Source organism: Papaver somniferum, chromosome 7, assembly GCF_003573695.1.
Source record: "Papaver somniferum cultivar HN1 chromosome 7, ASM357369v1, whole genome shotgun sequence".
Lineage (NCBI taxonomy): Eukaryota > Viridiplantae > Streptophyta > Magnoliopsida > Ranunculales > Papaveraceae > Papaver > Papaver somniferum.
The window spans coordinates 37,115,194-37,131,868 of record NC_039364.1 but is presented as its reverse complement, the minus strand read 5'-3'; the positions used below and the strand labels follow the sequence as shown (position 1 = coordinate 37,131,868).

Here is a 16,675-nt window from a genome sequence, read left to right as displayed (position 1 = left end):
TTTTTTTTTGAGGGAATTACTCTTAACATGGTTTTGAGTAATTGGAATGCTGGAATGGGTCCTTTGTAATGTGCAGTATATTTTACTATAATTGAGTTAATATCTTTGTTTCTATGCGGCTGAATCACATCTTAGTGATCAGGCTGTTTTCTCACCGTATCGCCCTTTTTTGAGTCTGTTACTTGTAAGATAAGTTTTGACCCTTAATTATTATTTTTCCTATAAGCAACCCTTGATAACTAATCCTTCTTGCGTGGTTCATCCATTTTACGAACCCCTTCTAAGTTCGTAATTGCTGTTCAATCCTGATCGTTTATGTTCGTGATCTCAAACCGTCTACTTGTTTCCCGAAATTACCCTTACTTGAGCTGATTATTACAACAAATCCAACTAAAAACCCTGCAAAAACCAGCACTGAATAACTCCTTCACCCACCTTTGTTGTATCCCTTTCATGCTCTCTCTATCTAGGGTTTTCAGATTCCCGCTTTTACTAATGAAACCAGCAGATTCATCATCATCTCTTCTGAAACCAATTTCTTCATTAGCAATAGATAATATGGGAGATAAAACACCTGAATCTAGTAATGTTAGTGCGAACAATAAGAAATCAAAAGATAAGTCAAACTCAAATTCAGTAACTGTTCCTAAAGACCAAACTTATCTCGATTCCATCACGGAAAAACGTATCCAATTTTTCGATTCTATTAAACTTCAACAAATCAAAGAGCGTGAGCTCATTGGTGGGGAATCTATCAAGTAAAATCTAAAATCCCTAATTTATCTTCTCTTTGTATTTTAATAAATTTATGCTCTAGTTTTTAACGTAGTAAGTTTGATTCTTTTTTTTTAGAATAACGTTGCCGGATGGGAATGTTAAGGAAGGAAAAAAATGGATATCAACGCCATTTGATATTGCTATGATGATACATAAACAGTTGGCATCGAATGCATTGATATCTAAAGTAAATGGAAGCCTGTGGGATATGAATAGACCTCTAGAAGAGGACTGTGAACTAAAGTTATTTTCATTTGACACTGATGAAGGGAGGGATACATTTTGGCATTCAAGTGCACATATTCTTGGAGAGGTAAGGTTCTTTTTCTACAAAAGGTTTTTGAAGTTGTAGGTGAGGTTGGTCTGATAGTGTTTTTGGGGTGTTTTATTTGCAGGCACTTGAGAGGCAGTATGGATGCAAGCTGTGTATTGGTCCATGTACGACAAGAGGAGAGGTAATGATATTGCTGTTAAAGTACAGGCAGTTTTTGTTGAATATGAATGGGAATGAGTATAAAAGTTGGAAAGGTCATGGCAGTATGCTTTTACATTTAATTTGTTAAGCTCAATGCTGGATTAGTGAGGATTTATAAAATAGTGTTGTTCATCTTAGCTGGATAAATATTGTTATCCAAGAGCGGGTCAGCTTACTAAAATTTTAGTTGTCGTTTGTGTAGGGATTCTACTATGATGCATTTTATGGCGATCTTGGCTTGAATGAGGATCACTTTAAAATCATCGAGAAAGCAGCAGAGAAAGCTGTCGCGGTTCGTTATTTTCTCTTTTATAGAAACTTGAAAGTATCTTGAAAACATAACTTGTCTTATCGCACCACACTTGGGACCTTTTCTGCTTTTTTATTTTTGTTTTTTAAGTTCAAATCACGACACTGTTTACTTGTCCATTATAAGGATAAGCGACAACAGTGTATCATCCTAGTTCACTGTTTAGGTATGCGCTTGTCCTGTTTATTGTGAAGTGAATGTCAACGGTGCTTGTTCGATGCAATAATTCTAACTTATAACTTTGCGTAGATATACATTATGCTGTGCGGCTGAACTTTTTTTCAAGCAACAGTCTAAATTACGGTTCATAAAGGATCCATTTTGTTGCATCATAGTTTATGTAATTGGGTGATGTTTTAGTAGGAAGTAATACATATTACAAGAGTTAACAAAGGTGACAAGGGAACACACACGTTTTCCTGTCTATGATTAGCAAGAAGCAACAGTTGGTAGAGAATGCAGAGAAAGCATACAAAATAATGCTGATCTGAGTTGCTCCATCTGTAAGAGCTAAATTCTAACTATCATGTCATTTGAGCATAAGTACAGTTTCTCTCCAAGCTGACAAAGTTATGATCATACGAATGACGTCAAAAAATCTCCTGTGCAGGAAATAGTGTAAGGCTTACCTAGCCACATAACAAGTTAACATATGTACATGCTAGAAAATGAATCTGGTGACAGCATATGAATGTCATTAGTTGTCTCCAAATGTAGGTGAAATATCTGTGTTGCTAGCTGTTTTCTTTGTAGCTCATTTTTCCTTTATATTGCAGGAGAAACAACCATTTGAGCGCATTGAGGTTACAAGGCAGCAAGCCCTTGAATTGTTTTCAGAAAACCATTTCAAGGTAGGTGTACTACGACGTACTCTTATACTTTAGCCTAGATTGTTGTTTTTCGCGTGAGTAATTCTTTCCGTATGGTGTTACCTTTGCTTTTCGTTTTTATATGAATATGAATAAAGCAAAGAAGCTAAATGCCTTGTGTAGGTTGAAATCATTAACGAATTGCCAGAAGACAAGACAATCACTGTTTATAGATGTGGACCCTTGGTTGATTTATGTCGTGGTCCTCATATACCAAACACATCATTTGTGAAGGCAATTGCCTGTTTAAAGGTAATGATCACATGGCTAAAGAAGCTTTTACTCTTATCTATTTCTTCTCTTCATAAATCCTATTCCCTGTCAAGAGAGCACTATATTGAACTATGTGCACATAATTTCAGGCTTCCTCTGCTTATTGGAGAGGAAAGAAGGACCGAGAAAGTTTGCAAAGAGTTTACGGGATATCATATCCAGATAGAAAACTTCTGAAGGTACCTCTAATGTTGACCTACTTGCTATATAAAAATGTATTTTGATGACCTGCATAATTGTAATTCATCTTTTTCAGTAACCTTCGGACCATTTATTAGATATCTCTATCAAATAAATAAGAGTTTACGGGATATCATATCCAGATAGAAAACTTCTGAAGGTACCTCTAATGTTGACCTACTTGCTATATAAAAATGTATTTTGATGACCTGCATAATTGTAATTCATCTTTTTCAGTAACCTTCGGACCATTTATTAGACATCTCTATCAATTTTATGATTGCTCGAGTTTATAGCAAGTTTGTAAGCAAACATCATTTTTATATGTAAGAAGAGCATTTTAGTTTACGGAATGTTTTTAGTATAGAAGACAACTGGCTGACTAGATGTTGTGCTACTGTTTCCTTTGACCAAGATTTTATAGTATTTCTGATGTGCATGGTATGTTGCGAATCTTAACACTGTCCAAACCAGGAAATATTTTCTTAATATTTCCACGATTGAGACTTTATCTTTCTTGGCGTATATTCGAGGTCGATTAGTATTTTTTTTTTAGTTTTTATTCAACATGTTTTTTGTGGTTGAAAATTGTTTTTGTATTACACCAAAGATATTACCTCTTTTGTTATTATTATTATTATTATTATTATTATTATTATTATTATCATCATCATTTTTGTTGCATATTCTAGGTTTTAAATTAAAGTGACTTCTTCAACTGGAAACTCTAATGCAGGAATATCTTACTAAGCTGGAGGAAGCAAAGAAGTACGACCATAGATTGCTGGGAGCTAAACAAGAGCTTTTCTTTTGTCACCCTCTTAGGTATTTGATTCACAGATTCTTCACTTGTTAGTCATTTATGGGAAGGATGGTGTTCCTTAATTGCATTTATAATGACTTTTCAGCCCAGGAAGCTGGTTTTTCTTGCCTTATGGAACTCGCATATACAACAAATTAGTGGATTTCATAAAAGTCCAATACAGGGAGAGGGGTTATGAAGAGGTTAAACTCTATTTTTTGTTCTCCATCTAATTGAAATTTGCGATGGTAAGTACCCCCGTATCTGATTTAGTTTTCCTTGGCAGGTTGTAACACCAAATATGTATAATATGCAACTCTGGGAAACTTCTGGTCATGCTGCAAACTATAAAGAGAACATGTTTGTGTTTGAGGTAAGGATCTCATAATTCATACTGCTCTGCAGGTAGTATTATGCTTCTGGTGGCTTAACATGATTTTTCACCAGATATCAAACTATTTGGCTTAAATTAGATGAAGAAGTTAACCAGAAGCCCAAACCTGAATACTATCAAGTTGTCAATTAACTTCTCAATTGTGTAATTCTATGTTGAATCCTTAAGACAAAGAAGAAAGTAGTGACTGAAATGCAGTACACATTTGTCCTAACGCAACATCTTCTTCAAGTGTTCGTCGTTGTAAGATACACTTGAGATTGGGAATAAAAGGATTTGAAAGCACTCCTCTGTCCTATAGTCTGTCGGGGCATCTTCTCTATGCCGAAGGGTCTGTTGTGGCTTTTACATTATTTGTCTGGTTGCCTTAAAAATTTAGTCTTTTTCAAGATTTCCGTCCTCTTGTACTGATGCATTTCACATTCCCTGAGTTCAGACACCATGATATTGTTATAGTCTTACAGATAATCCTTTTCTTATTCCTTGTATATCATGAATATAATTTTTGTACTGACATTGTTGATTTTATATCTTCTGTTATTTGAAGATTGAGAAACAGGAGTTTGGACTTAAGCCGATGAATTGTCCTGGTCACTGCTTGATGTTTGATCATAGAGTTCGTTCTTATAGAGGTAAACTATTTTTGAACTTTTCATGGGCTGTTAAGAAACAGACACGTTTCATAGTGCTTATTAAAAATAAAATAAATTAAATCCCTAATTCTTACTTAAAAAATAATTTGCTGATTTATACTTAGGATTCTGCATGTACATCGGGGCTTATTAGAGACTTGAGTCATTAATTTCCCTTTGGCAAAAGATTAGACTTGTTGACTGTGGTCATAAAGTAAACCTGCTGCTGGTATCAGCGTCCGTTCTGGGAATATGTTTCCTGTTCACATGGCTTCTTCATATGTAGTCAGTAGCCATTGTTCAACTTCTCTCCATCATCATTATCATTGCCACTTCCCCATCCAAACTATGAATAGGTCAAACACTGGTTTCTTGACTTGGCTCTCTTAAATGTCGTTTCATTTTGTATGTAAAAAGAAGTTATTTTCTTCAGCATCATTAAATTTATACACTGCTTTTGCATTTATGTTCATTCATCAAAGTGGTTCCCTTATTTCTGTTTCAGAGTTACCTCTCCGGCTGGCGGATTTTGGTGTTTTGCATAGAAATGAAGCTAGTGGGGCTCTGACTGGATTGACACGTGTTAGGAGATTCCAGCAGGTATCTTTTTGTTAATGTCGTTACCGTTTTTTTTCTTTCTCGAAGTAATTCGACAATTTGATGAAAACGCTGGATCCCAAAACCAGGACCCGCTCAGGTGCATAACGTAATCCAGACCCTGGTCCCTAGGTTTTAAGCTTTAACTGTTAGAATAGTTCCGAGAAACCACTAGACCTCATTCAGATGCTTGGTCCACTCTATTGTCCAGCATAGGCTTTTCCTAGCATGTCTCTTTGCCTTTTCTGTCCTTGAATCCAAATAATTCTTGTTTTTTCTTTTATTAATCCGTATTTCCTTTTTGATGAGCCAGATTGCTTCTTTATGTAAATAATGTGTTCCGACAATTGACACAATATAAATATTACTCTTTCAGGATGATGCTCATATATTCTGCAGGGAATCCCAGGTGAGTTCATGATTACTAAAAGCCTGATTTGCGAAGTATGGAAAATTCTGTTATGTATGCAAGCTAGGAAGTAACCATTTGTCTTCCTTCCATATTACAGATAAAAGATGAAGTCACGAGTGTCTTGGAATTTATAAGATACGCATATGACGTTTTTGGGTTTACCTTTGAGCTAGAACTATCAACGGTAAGAAACTGTGCTAGCTGTATTTCATTTTCATGGGATTTAAATAAGGATTACCACATGTTATTTTAAAAATATTAAGACATTAAATTGGTCGGATACCGCATGGGCAACTGCAGTGTGAGAATATAATAGTTGCACTTTACATCTCATCTTAGATGAATCAGAAACTCCGACCTAGCCTTGATGAAAACTTTGTTTACTTGTAAGCTTTGTTGTACTGTAGTTCTTTGTGGTTAAGTAATATAGCCTTGTAAAAGCAACTAATAAAAACAAATTATCACAGCAGAGATGGTTTCCAAAGAACAGTGTGATTCATAATTATTTAGTGAGACCTTGACTCATCATAAGACTGTTAGAATTTTATGCTCGATGGCATAGGTTAGACTAAATATTTTTGGTTCTGTTTGGTCTTGTGTTTCTTATGGTTATATGAAGTGACTAACTTGTGTTGCTTGTATCTCCGTTTACTGTACAGAGACCAGAGAAATACCTAGGAGAAATAGAGACCTGGGATAAAGCTGAAGGTGCACTCACTGAAGCACTGAACGAGTTTGGTAGGCCATGGAAGGTGAGTTATTTTATTTTGGATCAAAAAATCTTGAATCTTGGTAGAGTTGTTTTATTTGGCGTTAAACAGTTTGGTTTACTTGATTTTCTTAGATATTTGGGCTATTATAGATTAAAATTAAAAAGTAAAGTAGATTGATCTACTTAAAAGTAGTTTATACTGCGTTGCTCTATATTATATGAAAAATACCTGTGCCAAGTCTAATCCTATGCTAACACTCTTCTTCCGTTTCTTCGTCCTCCACACATTGATTAAATAGCAAGTTGAGTGCCGTACATCTTAGGTCTTTACCATGTGGTATGATTCTGAGTAGGTTCCTTTATTTTGTTTAGTGTCTCTGTTAATTTTTTGTATTGTGTTTCATGTCTGGTGATACGAGTTTGATTTGCTACATCATTAAGTTTCTTTCCATTTCTTTAGACTGCCAAACAATTTGAGAAAGTGTCCTTCCATGCTTCTGTTTTATCTGGTACCTTCAGTGTGACTTTTTAAGTAGTCATATAATTCTTTAGGTTGAACACTAAGAGAATGGCCCCCAATACTCACACACAAAGTTCATTACAATGGAAAACATACGGAAAGTTCATCACAATGGAAAATATATGTTTCTCAATGGAAATGAATTTTGCACGAGTATGATTTGCGGGTCCATTGTTCTGGATATTGCAGCAGCAGAGTCAATAGAATTTCATTTGGAGGTTTCAAACGAAACGGATGCTGTTTCTTTTACCAATCTTGTTGCTATTTAATAAGTTCTATAGTTCCGTTTATCAATGATGATATTATCTTTATGAAGCAGCTTTTTGTAGCATTTTCTTTGTTTTTACTTAATTTTTTTTTCCTTTTCTCAGTAGCCGTTTATGAATCTATGTTTTTGCAGATAAATGAGGGAGATGGTGCCTTTTATGGACCCAAAATAGATATTAGCGTATTTGATGCCTTAAAGAGGAAGTTCCAGTGTGCAACATTACAGGTCAATATTTCTACCCATTTGGGTTTTATCCCTTTTCTTTTATGTTTCTCTTTCATCTGCCTTTCTTTCTCAACTATTACCATTTGATGGCTAATTGGGGATGCTTGCGTTGCAGTTGGACTTTCAACTGCCATCTAGATTCAACCTGTCGTATTCAGCGGAAGATGAAGCTAAGAGAGAAAAGCCTGTTATGATACACAGGGCTATCCTTGGATCTGTTGAACGGATGCTCGCTATACTCCTGGAACATTACAAAGGAAAATGGCCTTTCTGGCTTAGTCCAAGACAAGCGATTGTCTGCCCTATATCGGAAAAGTCGACTCCGTATGCCCTAAAAGTAAGTAGCATCGACTAGTAGTCGTACTTTCTCCATTATGTTCATTAGGAGATGCAGCTACATATTAGATTTAGGTTTTGAAGGTGAGAATTGTATGATATATGAATCATACACACAGATGGATGATATCCTGATAGGTTATCTGATTGCAGCATGCATGGGTGTTACTGTGATGTTTAATAACATATTTGGCACCCTTAAAACAGACTATCTATATCTGTGTGTGGTAGTGCTGATGAATATGCTTAAAAGATAGTTTCTATTGAGGTGTAACGAAGTTTGTTCTTTTGGTGGCCAGTGGGGATTGCGTTCCTTTAGTAATCTCTTGTGGTGTTTTAGTTTTTTGTTTGGGTAAATTTTTAGGCATTTATAAGTTGAACTTAATGGTATGCAAATATTTTAGTTTTGGTTTTCTCATATTATTCAGTAGTAATTAAGAATTCAAGGGTGTGCAAGTATTTTTTCTGCACATCCTTTTTATTTGTTTCCTTTTTCATTTCATCTAAAAGGGGGTACTTCTGTTTATCTTGTAGTTGCAAGATCAGATCCACAAAGCTGGATTTTATGTCGACGTTGACATTACTGATAGAAAGATCGACAAAAAGGTTTGTTTTTTAATCATCTCAGACTTGCATCCAGCTATGTTATTGGCTTGTAGGATCAAAAGTAGGATCGCATGTCCTGGAATTTTTCTGTTTCTTTCATCTGGCACTTATAGGCCTCAGCTCAATTTTTACGAGGGTTTTCCTTTCTAAATAGGAAGCCTTTTATTATTACAAAAATTAAAAAGTAGAACCTCAGTTTTATCAGTTCATGCATTGTTCAAAATGCAAATGACACCAATTATTTTTGGTTTGGCCGTGGGTTTTCAGTGCACCAAAGCATTTGGTTGAACTTATATTTTGGGCATTTTTGTTTTGTCCTTCCATGGAACTTTGTGGGTCTAGGAATTCACTTCCCAGATCTCTTTTTATTTTCTCTTGTTTAAGAGCATGTAAAATTTATTAACCTGTGCTACACATTTGCGTCGATGTGTCCTTATTGCTACACTCCTTGAAAGTTTTTTTGGTTCTATTTTTTGGGCAATCTACAGATTCGAGAGGCGCAGTTGGCCCAATACAACTATATGCTGGTGGTTGGCGAGGAAGAAGCCAATAATGGAACGGTTAGCTTACTTCACTTGCAGTTTAAGCATTCTTACTTTACAATGTTTACATCCATGATGTCCTGTTATATATCATGTTGCCCATAGTCTATGGTGAGTACCTTTGGTGCTCTAAAAACCTGGCATAGGGGTGTGGGGTCGGGTTTGACAAACTGTTCTCAGTGGTCTCCTGTTCTAGCTTAATCTGTTAGGATAATAAACTGTCCAAGAATTATCTGTTATAGTGCTGTCGAGTCTTGGTTCAGATCTTGCTCAGTGCAGTTCATGGCTGAGTATGGCTGTACTTTTGATGATGTTACGTCTGATGCCAGTTGCATATGATAAGCTGGTCATGATCATTATCTACAAATTTAATTATGTCATGTTTATCCTGCAGATGGCCTTGTAAACTGTTCTGTTTTCTATTTTTAATTACTTGGATTTATTTTTCAATGGTTTGTAGGTGAGCCGACGAGTTAGAGACCACGCAGATCGTTCAGTTATGAGCGTTGAAGAGCTACTCACATTCTTCAAGGAAGAGGCCGCAGCTTTTCGTTAAAATGTCATCACAACAAAACATTTTTTTGGATTAAACAGGAGAACCAGATAGTGATTAACGAAAATGAGAAGCAAGTGTTTCTTGTTTGCTGGGAATGAATTGTCAGCGATGGTTAATTGGTTTCTCACGTATGAATTTATGATTGATAAGCTCTGTATAAGAATCATTTTTGATATGAATCTATGATTGATGAGCTCAATCTATCTGAATCATTTTTGATATGCTAGTGATTTTGCAGGCTATCTTAAGTTTGTTGTTTGAAAATTCCACTCTATATTAGAATCAAGCAAAACCTTTTTTTTTTTTTTTGAAAGTTACTTGTATAATAGCCCGTAAAATTGTTGATACAGCACAACAAAAGAGTTGTCTACGACAGCTCCTTTTGAAGACCTAGGAGCTAAAAATCCAAAAGCTATTGTTGTTAGAGGCTTTCTATCGTCCGGGATTGCCTTGTTTGAATTCTCCTTTTGTTGGAGATGGCTGATAACCGGTTTGTTATCTCGGTTTCCAGTAGAAAACCCTGTTGTCCGGGTAACGTTTCTGCTTCTGCTTCTTCAGGTAAGTTTGCTCCAAAAGGTTGATGCTTAGCTTCCTTTGTTTGTATCCTTCATCTCTTAAGGTTTTCTACTCTTGTTTTTTTATAATCTCTGTACATGGACGGGCTCTAGACCCTGAATGTCGTGATATGGTTGATCTTGCATCACCATATGGAGCTAGCGTCATGTATAATGGTGTTCTTTTTCCTGCTCGGTATAGGAAGAAAGGGGCTTTTGTCCACGCATTCACATGTGCTCGGCCTACTTAATGCTGCACAGATTTTATGTAGTAAATGAGTATCATGAAAGACAGGGAGAGCTATTTACGAACTGATGGTCCCTTGCAGCGACCTCCTTCTGTCCCTTCACTATTGTGGCAGGATTGTTCCAATTCTGATCTTGTAGATTTTATTAAGCTAATGCTCAAATTTTTTTAAGGGTCGGTTCTTGAGAGCTGGTGTCATTTGTGAAAGGTCACGCAGAAATATGTTTTAATGGTGGTGGGCTGGTGGCAAACACACAACACTCATTTTGGATAATAGATTCAAGCAGGAAAAAAATGCTCATGTAATAAATGCCAGAACATCTAATCTTAATCTTTTCTTAACAACTACTTCCCAGGCTGGTTTTCCACGGAATTCATTCAAAATGTGGACCAAACTTCATCCCAGATGTTTTTCTTTTTACAAACAAAATAAGGTTCTTTCTTTAATGTCCCTAAAAAGTGATTCTTCATCCTTCACAGTCACAGACACCCTGTTCCGTTTTTGGTGCAAGTTGAGTTTTGGTTGGTTGCATTTAGAAGGAACTGATCTGTCATATTTAGCAAGTCGACTTACTCAACATACACTCCATACAAGACCCTTAATTTTCTCGTTTCATTTTCTACACAGGTATGCTATCCACTACCACTAACCACCACCACCATACACCACCTTGAAAATGAACCTGAGAAGACAAAAAAAAAAAACATCTGTCTGCTTCATTAGAAAGTCCCTTAAAACTCTACACTTTTCCATCGCGTATTCAAAATTGCAACGCTAGTCATAATCAAACGGTGGTCCCAATTTTTTCTAATTACAGCTTCATCACGATTCTTTCAAATTTCTAACACAATTTCATTAATACCAGATTTGCAGAATCTATGTATAATTTGTCTTTCTTAAAATTAGAAACTCAGAATGTTTGGCTATAGGTAGGAATCGTAGGATATAATCATAATCCCTTGTGAGACTGCCATGTGTTTACCGGTTTTCTTGGTGTTTTACTGCACATGACAAAATAGAAAACATCTGGCAGCTTGACGACCCACTGACGTGCCACATTGTTAAGATGCGTTGCATTGTATAGGTGCAATTCAGTATTAGCAATCCAACCGTCGCATTTATATTGGTCAACCCATTGACTAGTTGGTTTATCTAAATTCTCTGTTTATGTTTTGGTTGAGTAATACGGTATTAATGATCTATCTTTATCAACAGTAACCGACTCTATATTTTTTTTTTTTTTTCAGGATAAAGAGTTTTCTTGCCATTATATTTGGGTCAATGGATGTGGCACTTGTATAATTTCCTCACATGATGAGACCTCTTCTTATCATCTGATTCATTTTTACGTGTATTGATTTTGATTTGAATCCAACAACTGTTTTGTAAGTTGTTAAACTCTTAGATATTGGTCGGCAGGAAATAAAAGTCAGCTGAGTTAAGTTAATCTTACGAATACAAATTAGGCCTTTCCAAATAATAGTTTTAAAAATCAATACTAGATAACTTCTAGTTTGATTCCGTAACTATATCACCTCCTCATTGTGCAGGATTGATTCTTGGATTTAAAACAATAAATTGTACGATTACAGTAAACAGCTTTATCTTGATCGACATTGTAAAACCAATTCCATTTCATCAAAAATACAAATTGAAAATATTTTTTAAGGAAGAGCATGATTGGTTGGTTACTCTAGAAGTCAAGACATGCACAAAAACGGTTCATACAGCCGAAGCGTATATGAACAAGTCTGCTATAATATTAAGTTTACTGGAATCCATGGCCCAAAGGCCATTAAGAACTGAAGTTCAACTTATTTTCGCAATGACTAGTGCTACGATGCACTTAAGTGCACAATGAACACACACCTTTAAACTATCAAATTTAGGAAATGCATATAAATGGATGTAAAATCTGACATCTTATACTGCATACTCGTTATACACCGGAATGCAATGATAGCTGGACTCGCCGACTCGCCTAGACTTGGTTATTCATACCTTTCCCTCCTCAACGGGCTTGAGTCTTGTCAAATCAGGAATAATAATCACATATATTTCCTTCCAAGGATCTGGCATCATTATTCATAGGAAACTAAGGTGCGTCCCACAGTTGAAACTGATTGAGGAGCTAGTTCCTAGTACATTTGCATCCGACCAAGAAATATATTAAGCTGCAGTTACTAGCTCAGAAGAATATAGGAAGCTGCTGTATAATATGTACTTGGCAACTTAACTTGTCGGGTGTTAAGATGTCAAAAAACGATGCCAATACTAAGATCACCCCAACATCGCATATGATGGTACTCTTAGTATGCACACCACGTAAAGTGGGACCACACTTTGTACATCCGGTCCCACACGTTCTAATCAAAAACCATAATCGCAATCGGCATATTCCCCGATTCACTCAAATCATAAAACGTACCAACTTAATACCGTCAATCACGTTCCACATTATCACTCATTTAACGTGTGGCACACGAATACATGATTGCTGAATCTCACTCGGTTCACAGATCAGCAAAAAACAGAACATCTTCTATGTGGCACCAAACTGGAGGCTGTCATTTCCATCGATACTTGAACCCTAATTAGTCATCTCATGGTCTAGTCTTTCCCAATATCTTACCGTTAATATTTACCTTATTTGTCACTTCGCTGATCTTGTCTAACAGAACTCACCGTTACATATATCCGTTAACTTTTCCATCCACCTCATTCACTCTGTATAAATCTTCCTGAACCTCCTCAAACTCATCTCTGATATCTCTCTCTCTGTTTTCTCCGAATTCCACAAACCTCAAAATTCAGAAGATACAAAAACCCTAGATTTGAGCCAAATCTCAGCTACTAGGGTTAAGGGGCTGCAGCAACAATCAATCAAAATCCTAGGGTTTGAGAAGAATCCTAGGGCCATGGCTGCTGAGAAGAAGAAAGAATCAACAGCACTGCTTCTCGGCCGGTATGAGATCGGGAAATTATTAGGGCATGGTACATTTGCAAAGGTATATCATGCTAGGAATGTGAAAACAAATGAATCTGTTGCGATTAAGATTCTTGATAAAGAGAAAATTGTGAAGGGCGGTTTAATGGTGCATATTAAAAGAGAAATCTCAATTTTGAGACGTGTTCGTCATCCTAATATAGTTCAATTGTTCGAAGTAATGGCGACTAAGAAGAAAATATATTTCGTCATGGAATATGTCCGCGGTGGTGAATTGTTCAAGAAAGTAGCTAAAGGTAGATTAAAAGAAGAAATTGCAAGAAAATATTTCCAGCAATTAATCTCTGCCGTTTTATTTTGTCATCATAGAGGTGTTTTTCATAGAGATTTAAAACCTGAGAATTTATTGTTGGATGAAAATGGTGATTTGAAGGTTTCTGATTTCGGTTTAAGTACTGTTTCTGATCAAATGAAAGATGGGTTGTTTCATACTTTTTGTGGAACACCAGCTTATGTTGCTCCTGAAGTTCTTGCCAGGAAAGGATATGATGCGGCTAAAGTTGATATTTGGTCATGTGGTGTGATTTTGTTTGTTTTGATGGCAGGTTATTTGCCGTTCCATGATCAGAATATATTGTCCATGTACAAGAAGATTTATAAAGGTGAATTTCGTTGTCCCAGATGGTTTTCTCCTGAGTTAGTTCGTTTATTAACTCGATTGCTTGATACAAATCCTGCTACTAGATTTACAATTCCAGAAGTAATGGAGAATAAATGGTTTAAGAAAGGTTTCAAACTTGTCAAATTTTATATTGAAGATGATAAATTGTGTAGTGTTGAAGAAGCTGATATTGAGTCTATATCATCTGAGAAATCTTATTCGGAATCCGAATCTGAACAACAAGATTCAGTAGAAAATGAAATTCAGTCACACCCTAAGAGAGTTTTGGGGTTGCCCAGACCGGCCAGCTTGAATGCGTTTGATATAATCTCGTTTTCACCAGGGTTTGATTTATCCGGGTTATTTGAGGAAACAGGAGAAGAAGCTAGAATTGTTTCCGGTGCTCCTGTTTCAAATATTATCTCGAAATTAGAAGAAATTGCTAAACTTGTTAGTTTTACAGTAAGGACTAAAGACTGTAGAGTAAGTATTGAAGGGTCAAGGGAAGGTATTAAAGGTCCATTAACAATTGCAGCTGAGATTTTCGAATTAACTCCTTCGTTAAGAGTTGTTGAGGTGAAGAAAAAAGGCGGCGATCGTGCTGAATATGAAGATTTTTGTAACAATGAGTTGAAACCTGGGTTGCAAAGACTTGCTTTTGATTTATCTGTTGCAGCAGATAGAGCAGCAGAATGTGAAGAAATTCGCAAACCTGGTGGGTTGCATAAAGTTGCTTCTGATATATCATTTGGTGGAGATAGAAGGGACTATGAAGATTTTCATCATTTCAGAGGCCATATGCAGCCTGCATTAACAAAAGTTGCTTCTGACATTTCTCCAATTGCTGTTGCTTCTGCTGTTTCAGAGTCTATGGCGACACCCTCTCCGGTTATATTTACTCTTTCAGATTCAGAATGAGGAGTTAGAGAGATATTTGAAGAACACAAGTATGTCCTTGTTACTTATGAATTTACCTTTTGTGGGTTCTTTGTATAATATAATCTGTATTCTCTTCTTTGTTTGTTGTTCGTAGTTTATTTTTTTGTTGTAATGGGGTTGGTTTCTTAATTCGACGACATACATGAATTAGGGATTAGATTAGGATCATCAACAGTGGGTCTCTCAAGTTCTTAACTGTCACAATGTTCATATGAAATTTCATAAATGAGACTGACATGAATGAAAACCTATATTGTTTGGCATCCAATTTCGTTCTTTATTGGTCTTGTTTTCCTTCTTTGAGTATGTACATGTAGCTGATTAGTTGATACTATTTGACAGATTTAAGCATACTGACAAGAGAAAAAGTATACACATGACTAAAGCATTAAAGGTTTTGTCCAAAATAGGCGTTTGTGATATGTTTTGGTTTGAAAGGCGATTATAACCAAATTGAATTTGGGATTGCTTAAAGAGATTATGTAATGGCAGACAACCCTTGGTGGGTACTATTAGCTATCATTAGCAGTGAATGTCTTCCTTATATGGTTAGACCTCACTGATAAGTCTGATTTTAGCAGACAGTTGTGCCTCACAGATATGGCAAAGTCGCTAGAAGTTGAAATTAGGACTTGGGGTTTTACATCTGCCGACCTCTTTACCATAGAAATGATACACGGTATGTGATATTGGAGGTTGTTGAACATAAGTATGTGCGAATCATTGAATTCGAGACTTCTGTGAGGTCTTTGAGTGTTGATGTGGTCTGAAGAGGAATCTAATAGTTAGGGTCCTGATTGAATACGACACTGATTTCCCTCCGTTACACAGACTTCTGCTCCTAAACTGCATGTGGTGTTTAGACTGGTATGTTCTTTTGATTGATAGGTGCTAGTATTGAATTTTACTTTTGAAACACACAATTACATGGCTTAAAACATCCTTCCTAGGAAAATAGAGACAAAGAAAATTGGTTATTGCTTTCCGCCACTCAAGAAAGAAAGCTAAGTTGTTTTCTTCTTCTCATGACCCGAATTTCGTCCTGCAGAGTCTTCCAAAAGATTTGGTTAGTTTTGCTTGGCTATCAATAGCCTATTTCCTTTATTAAACTTGGTTAGTCTCTTACAAGAGCCAAAAGCATAGTTGTAAATTATCAGTTGCACCAGAATACTCCCACTCTGTAGTATATAAAAGATGATTTCAAAGACAGAGACCCAAAACTGAGATGAAACAGCACAGATAGAAACAGTAATGAAATGAGAGAAATGAAGCATGAATCTGAGCCGTTTTTTTTATATTTTTTCTTGTTTGTTTAATTTATCATGAAAGAATCTTAACAGTTTTTCTTGAACCTTATTAGAGAAATTGTGAAGACTAAGTCAACTGTGTGTGATGAGAAAGAACATAAACTAATACAGATTTGAGATACAATTTGTTTATTCATCAGAGGTTTTAAGGACCATTAAATTGTTTAATCAACAAATAAAGATTGTCGTCATTCATGTATAAATTACAAAGTAATATCATCATTTGCAAATGGCAAATTTGCTATCACGACCGACTTGTAGAAGATCCATTGTTAAAGAAAATCCAGTGGTTTAGAGCTGAGTATGTCAACATCAGTGCCATAACTTAAGGACTACTAATCAGAAATTAGTGCAAGTGATTATTGTAGGATTATTCTTGACATCTTGTGGGGAACTAAAGACACTAACTTATATTTTCTTTTATGCATGTTTGTATTACTTAACTCATTAGGCTTTAACTTTAAGTCTCCAATCCATTAAAACTACAAAACAAAAATCACTCTTTTTTTTCTGCAACTTTATATTGTGATTAG

General features: G+C 35.9%; 2 protein-coding genes across 2 annotated transcripts; both read left to right on the top strand.

The window, feature by feature from the left end:
• Positions 1 to 411: 411 nt before the first annotated feature.
• On the top strand, positions 412 to 9,792 carry LOC113296996 (threonine--tRNA ligase, mitochondrial 1-like). Its single transcript, XM_026545369.1, has 20 exons — positions 412 to 758; positions 853 to 1,090; positions 1,173 to 1,232; positions 1,455 to 1,544; positions 2,339 to 2,413; positions 2,555 to 2,683; positions 2,794 to 2,883; positions 3,621 to 3,709; positions 3,793 to 3,889; positions 3,973 to 4,059; positions 4,628 to 4,712; positions 5,218 to 5,312; positions 5,686 to 5,718; positions 5,819 to 5,905; positions 6,381 to 6,473; positions 7,354 to 7,446; positions 7,562 to 7,783; positions 8,317 to 8,388; positions 8,877 to 8,948; positions 9,391 to 9,792. Exons 1-20 carry the CDS (start codon positions 454 to 456, stop codon positions 9,484 to 9,486), a joined length of 2,208 nt encoding a protein of 735 aa, XP_026401154.1. The 5' UTR covers positions 412 to 453; the 3' UTR covers positions 9,487 to 9,792.
• Positions 9,793 to 12,922: 3,130 nt separating this feature from the next.
• LOC113296997 (CBL-interacting serine/threonine-protein kinase 12-like) lies at positions 12,923 to 15,103 on the top strand. Its single transcript, XM_026545370.1, has one exon. The coding sequence runs from the start codon at positions 13,207 to 13,209 to the stop codon at positions 14,812 to 14,814; it is 1,608 nt and encodes a 535-aa protein (XP_026401155.1). The 5' UTR covers positions 12,923 to 13,206; the 3' UTR covers positions 14,815 to 15,103.
• The last annotated feature ends 1,572 nt before the right edge of the window (positions 15,104 to 16,675 follow it).

What these genes read in the sequence shown, in the direction of transcription:
- LOC113296996 (XM_026545369.1), top strand. Translation starts at nt 454, where the DNA reads ATGCTCTCTCTATCTAGGGTTTTCAGATTCCCGCTTTTACTAATGAAA. An exon ending in AGAACATGTTTGTGTTTGAG is followed by an intron (nt 4,060 to 4,627) that starts GTAAGGATCTCA and finishes TGTTATTTGAAG; the next exon opens with ATTGAGAAACAGGAGTTTGG. An exon ending in TATTCTGCAGGGAATCCCAG is followed by an intron (nt 5,719 to 5,818) that starts GTGAGTTCATGA and finishes TCCATATTACAG; the next exon opens with ATAAAAGATGAAGTCACGAG.
- LOC113296997 (XM_026545370.1), top strand. Translation starts at nt 13,207, where the DNA reads ATGGCTGCTGAGAAGAAGAAAGAATCAACAGCACTGCTTCTCGGCCGG.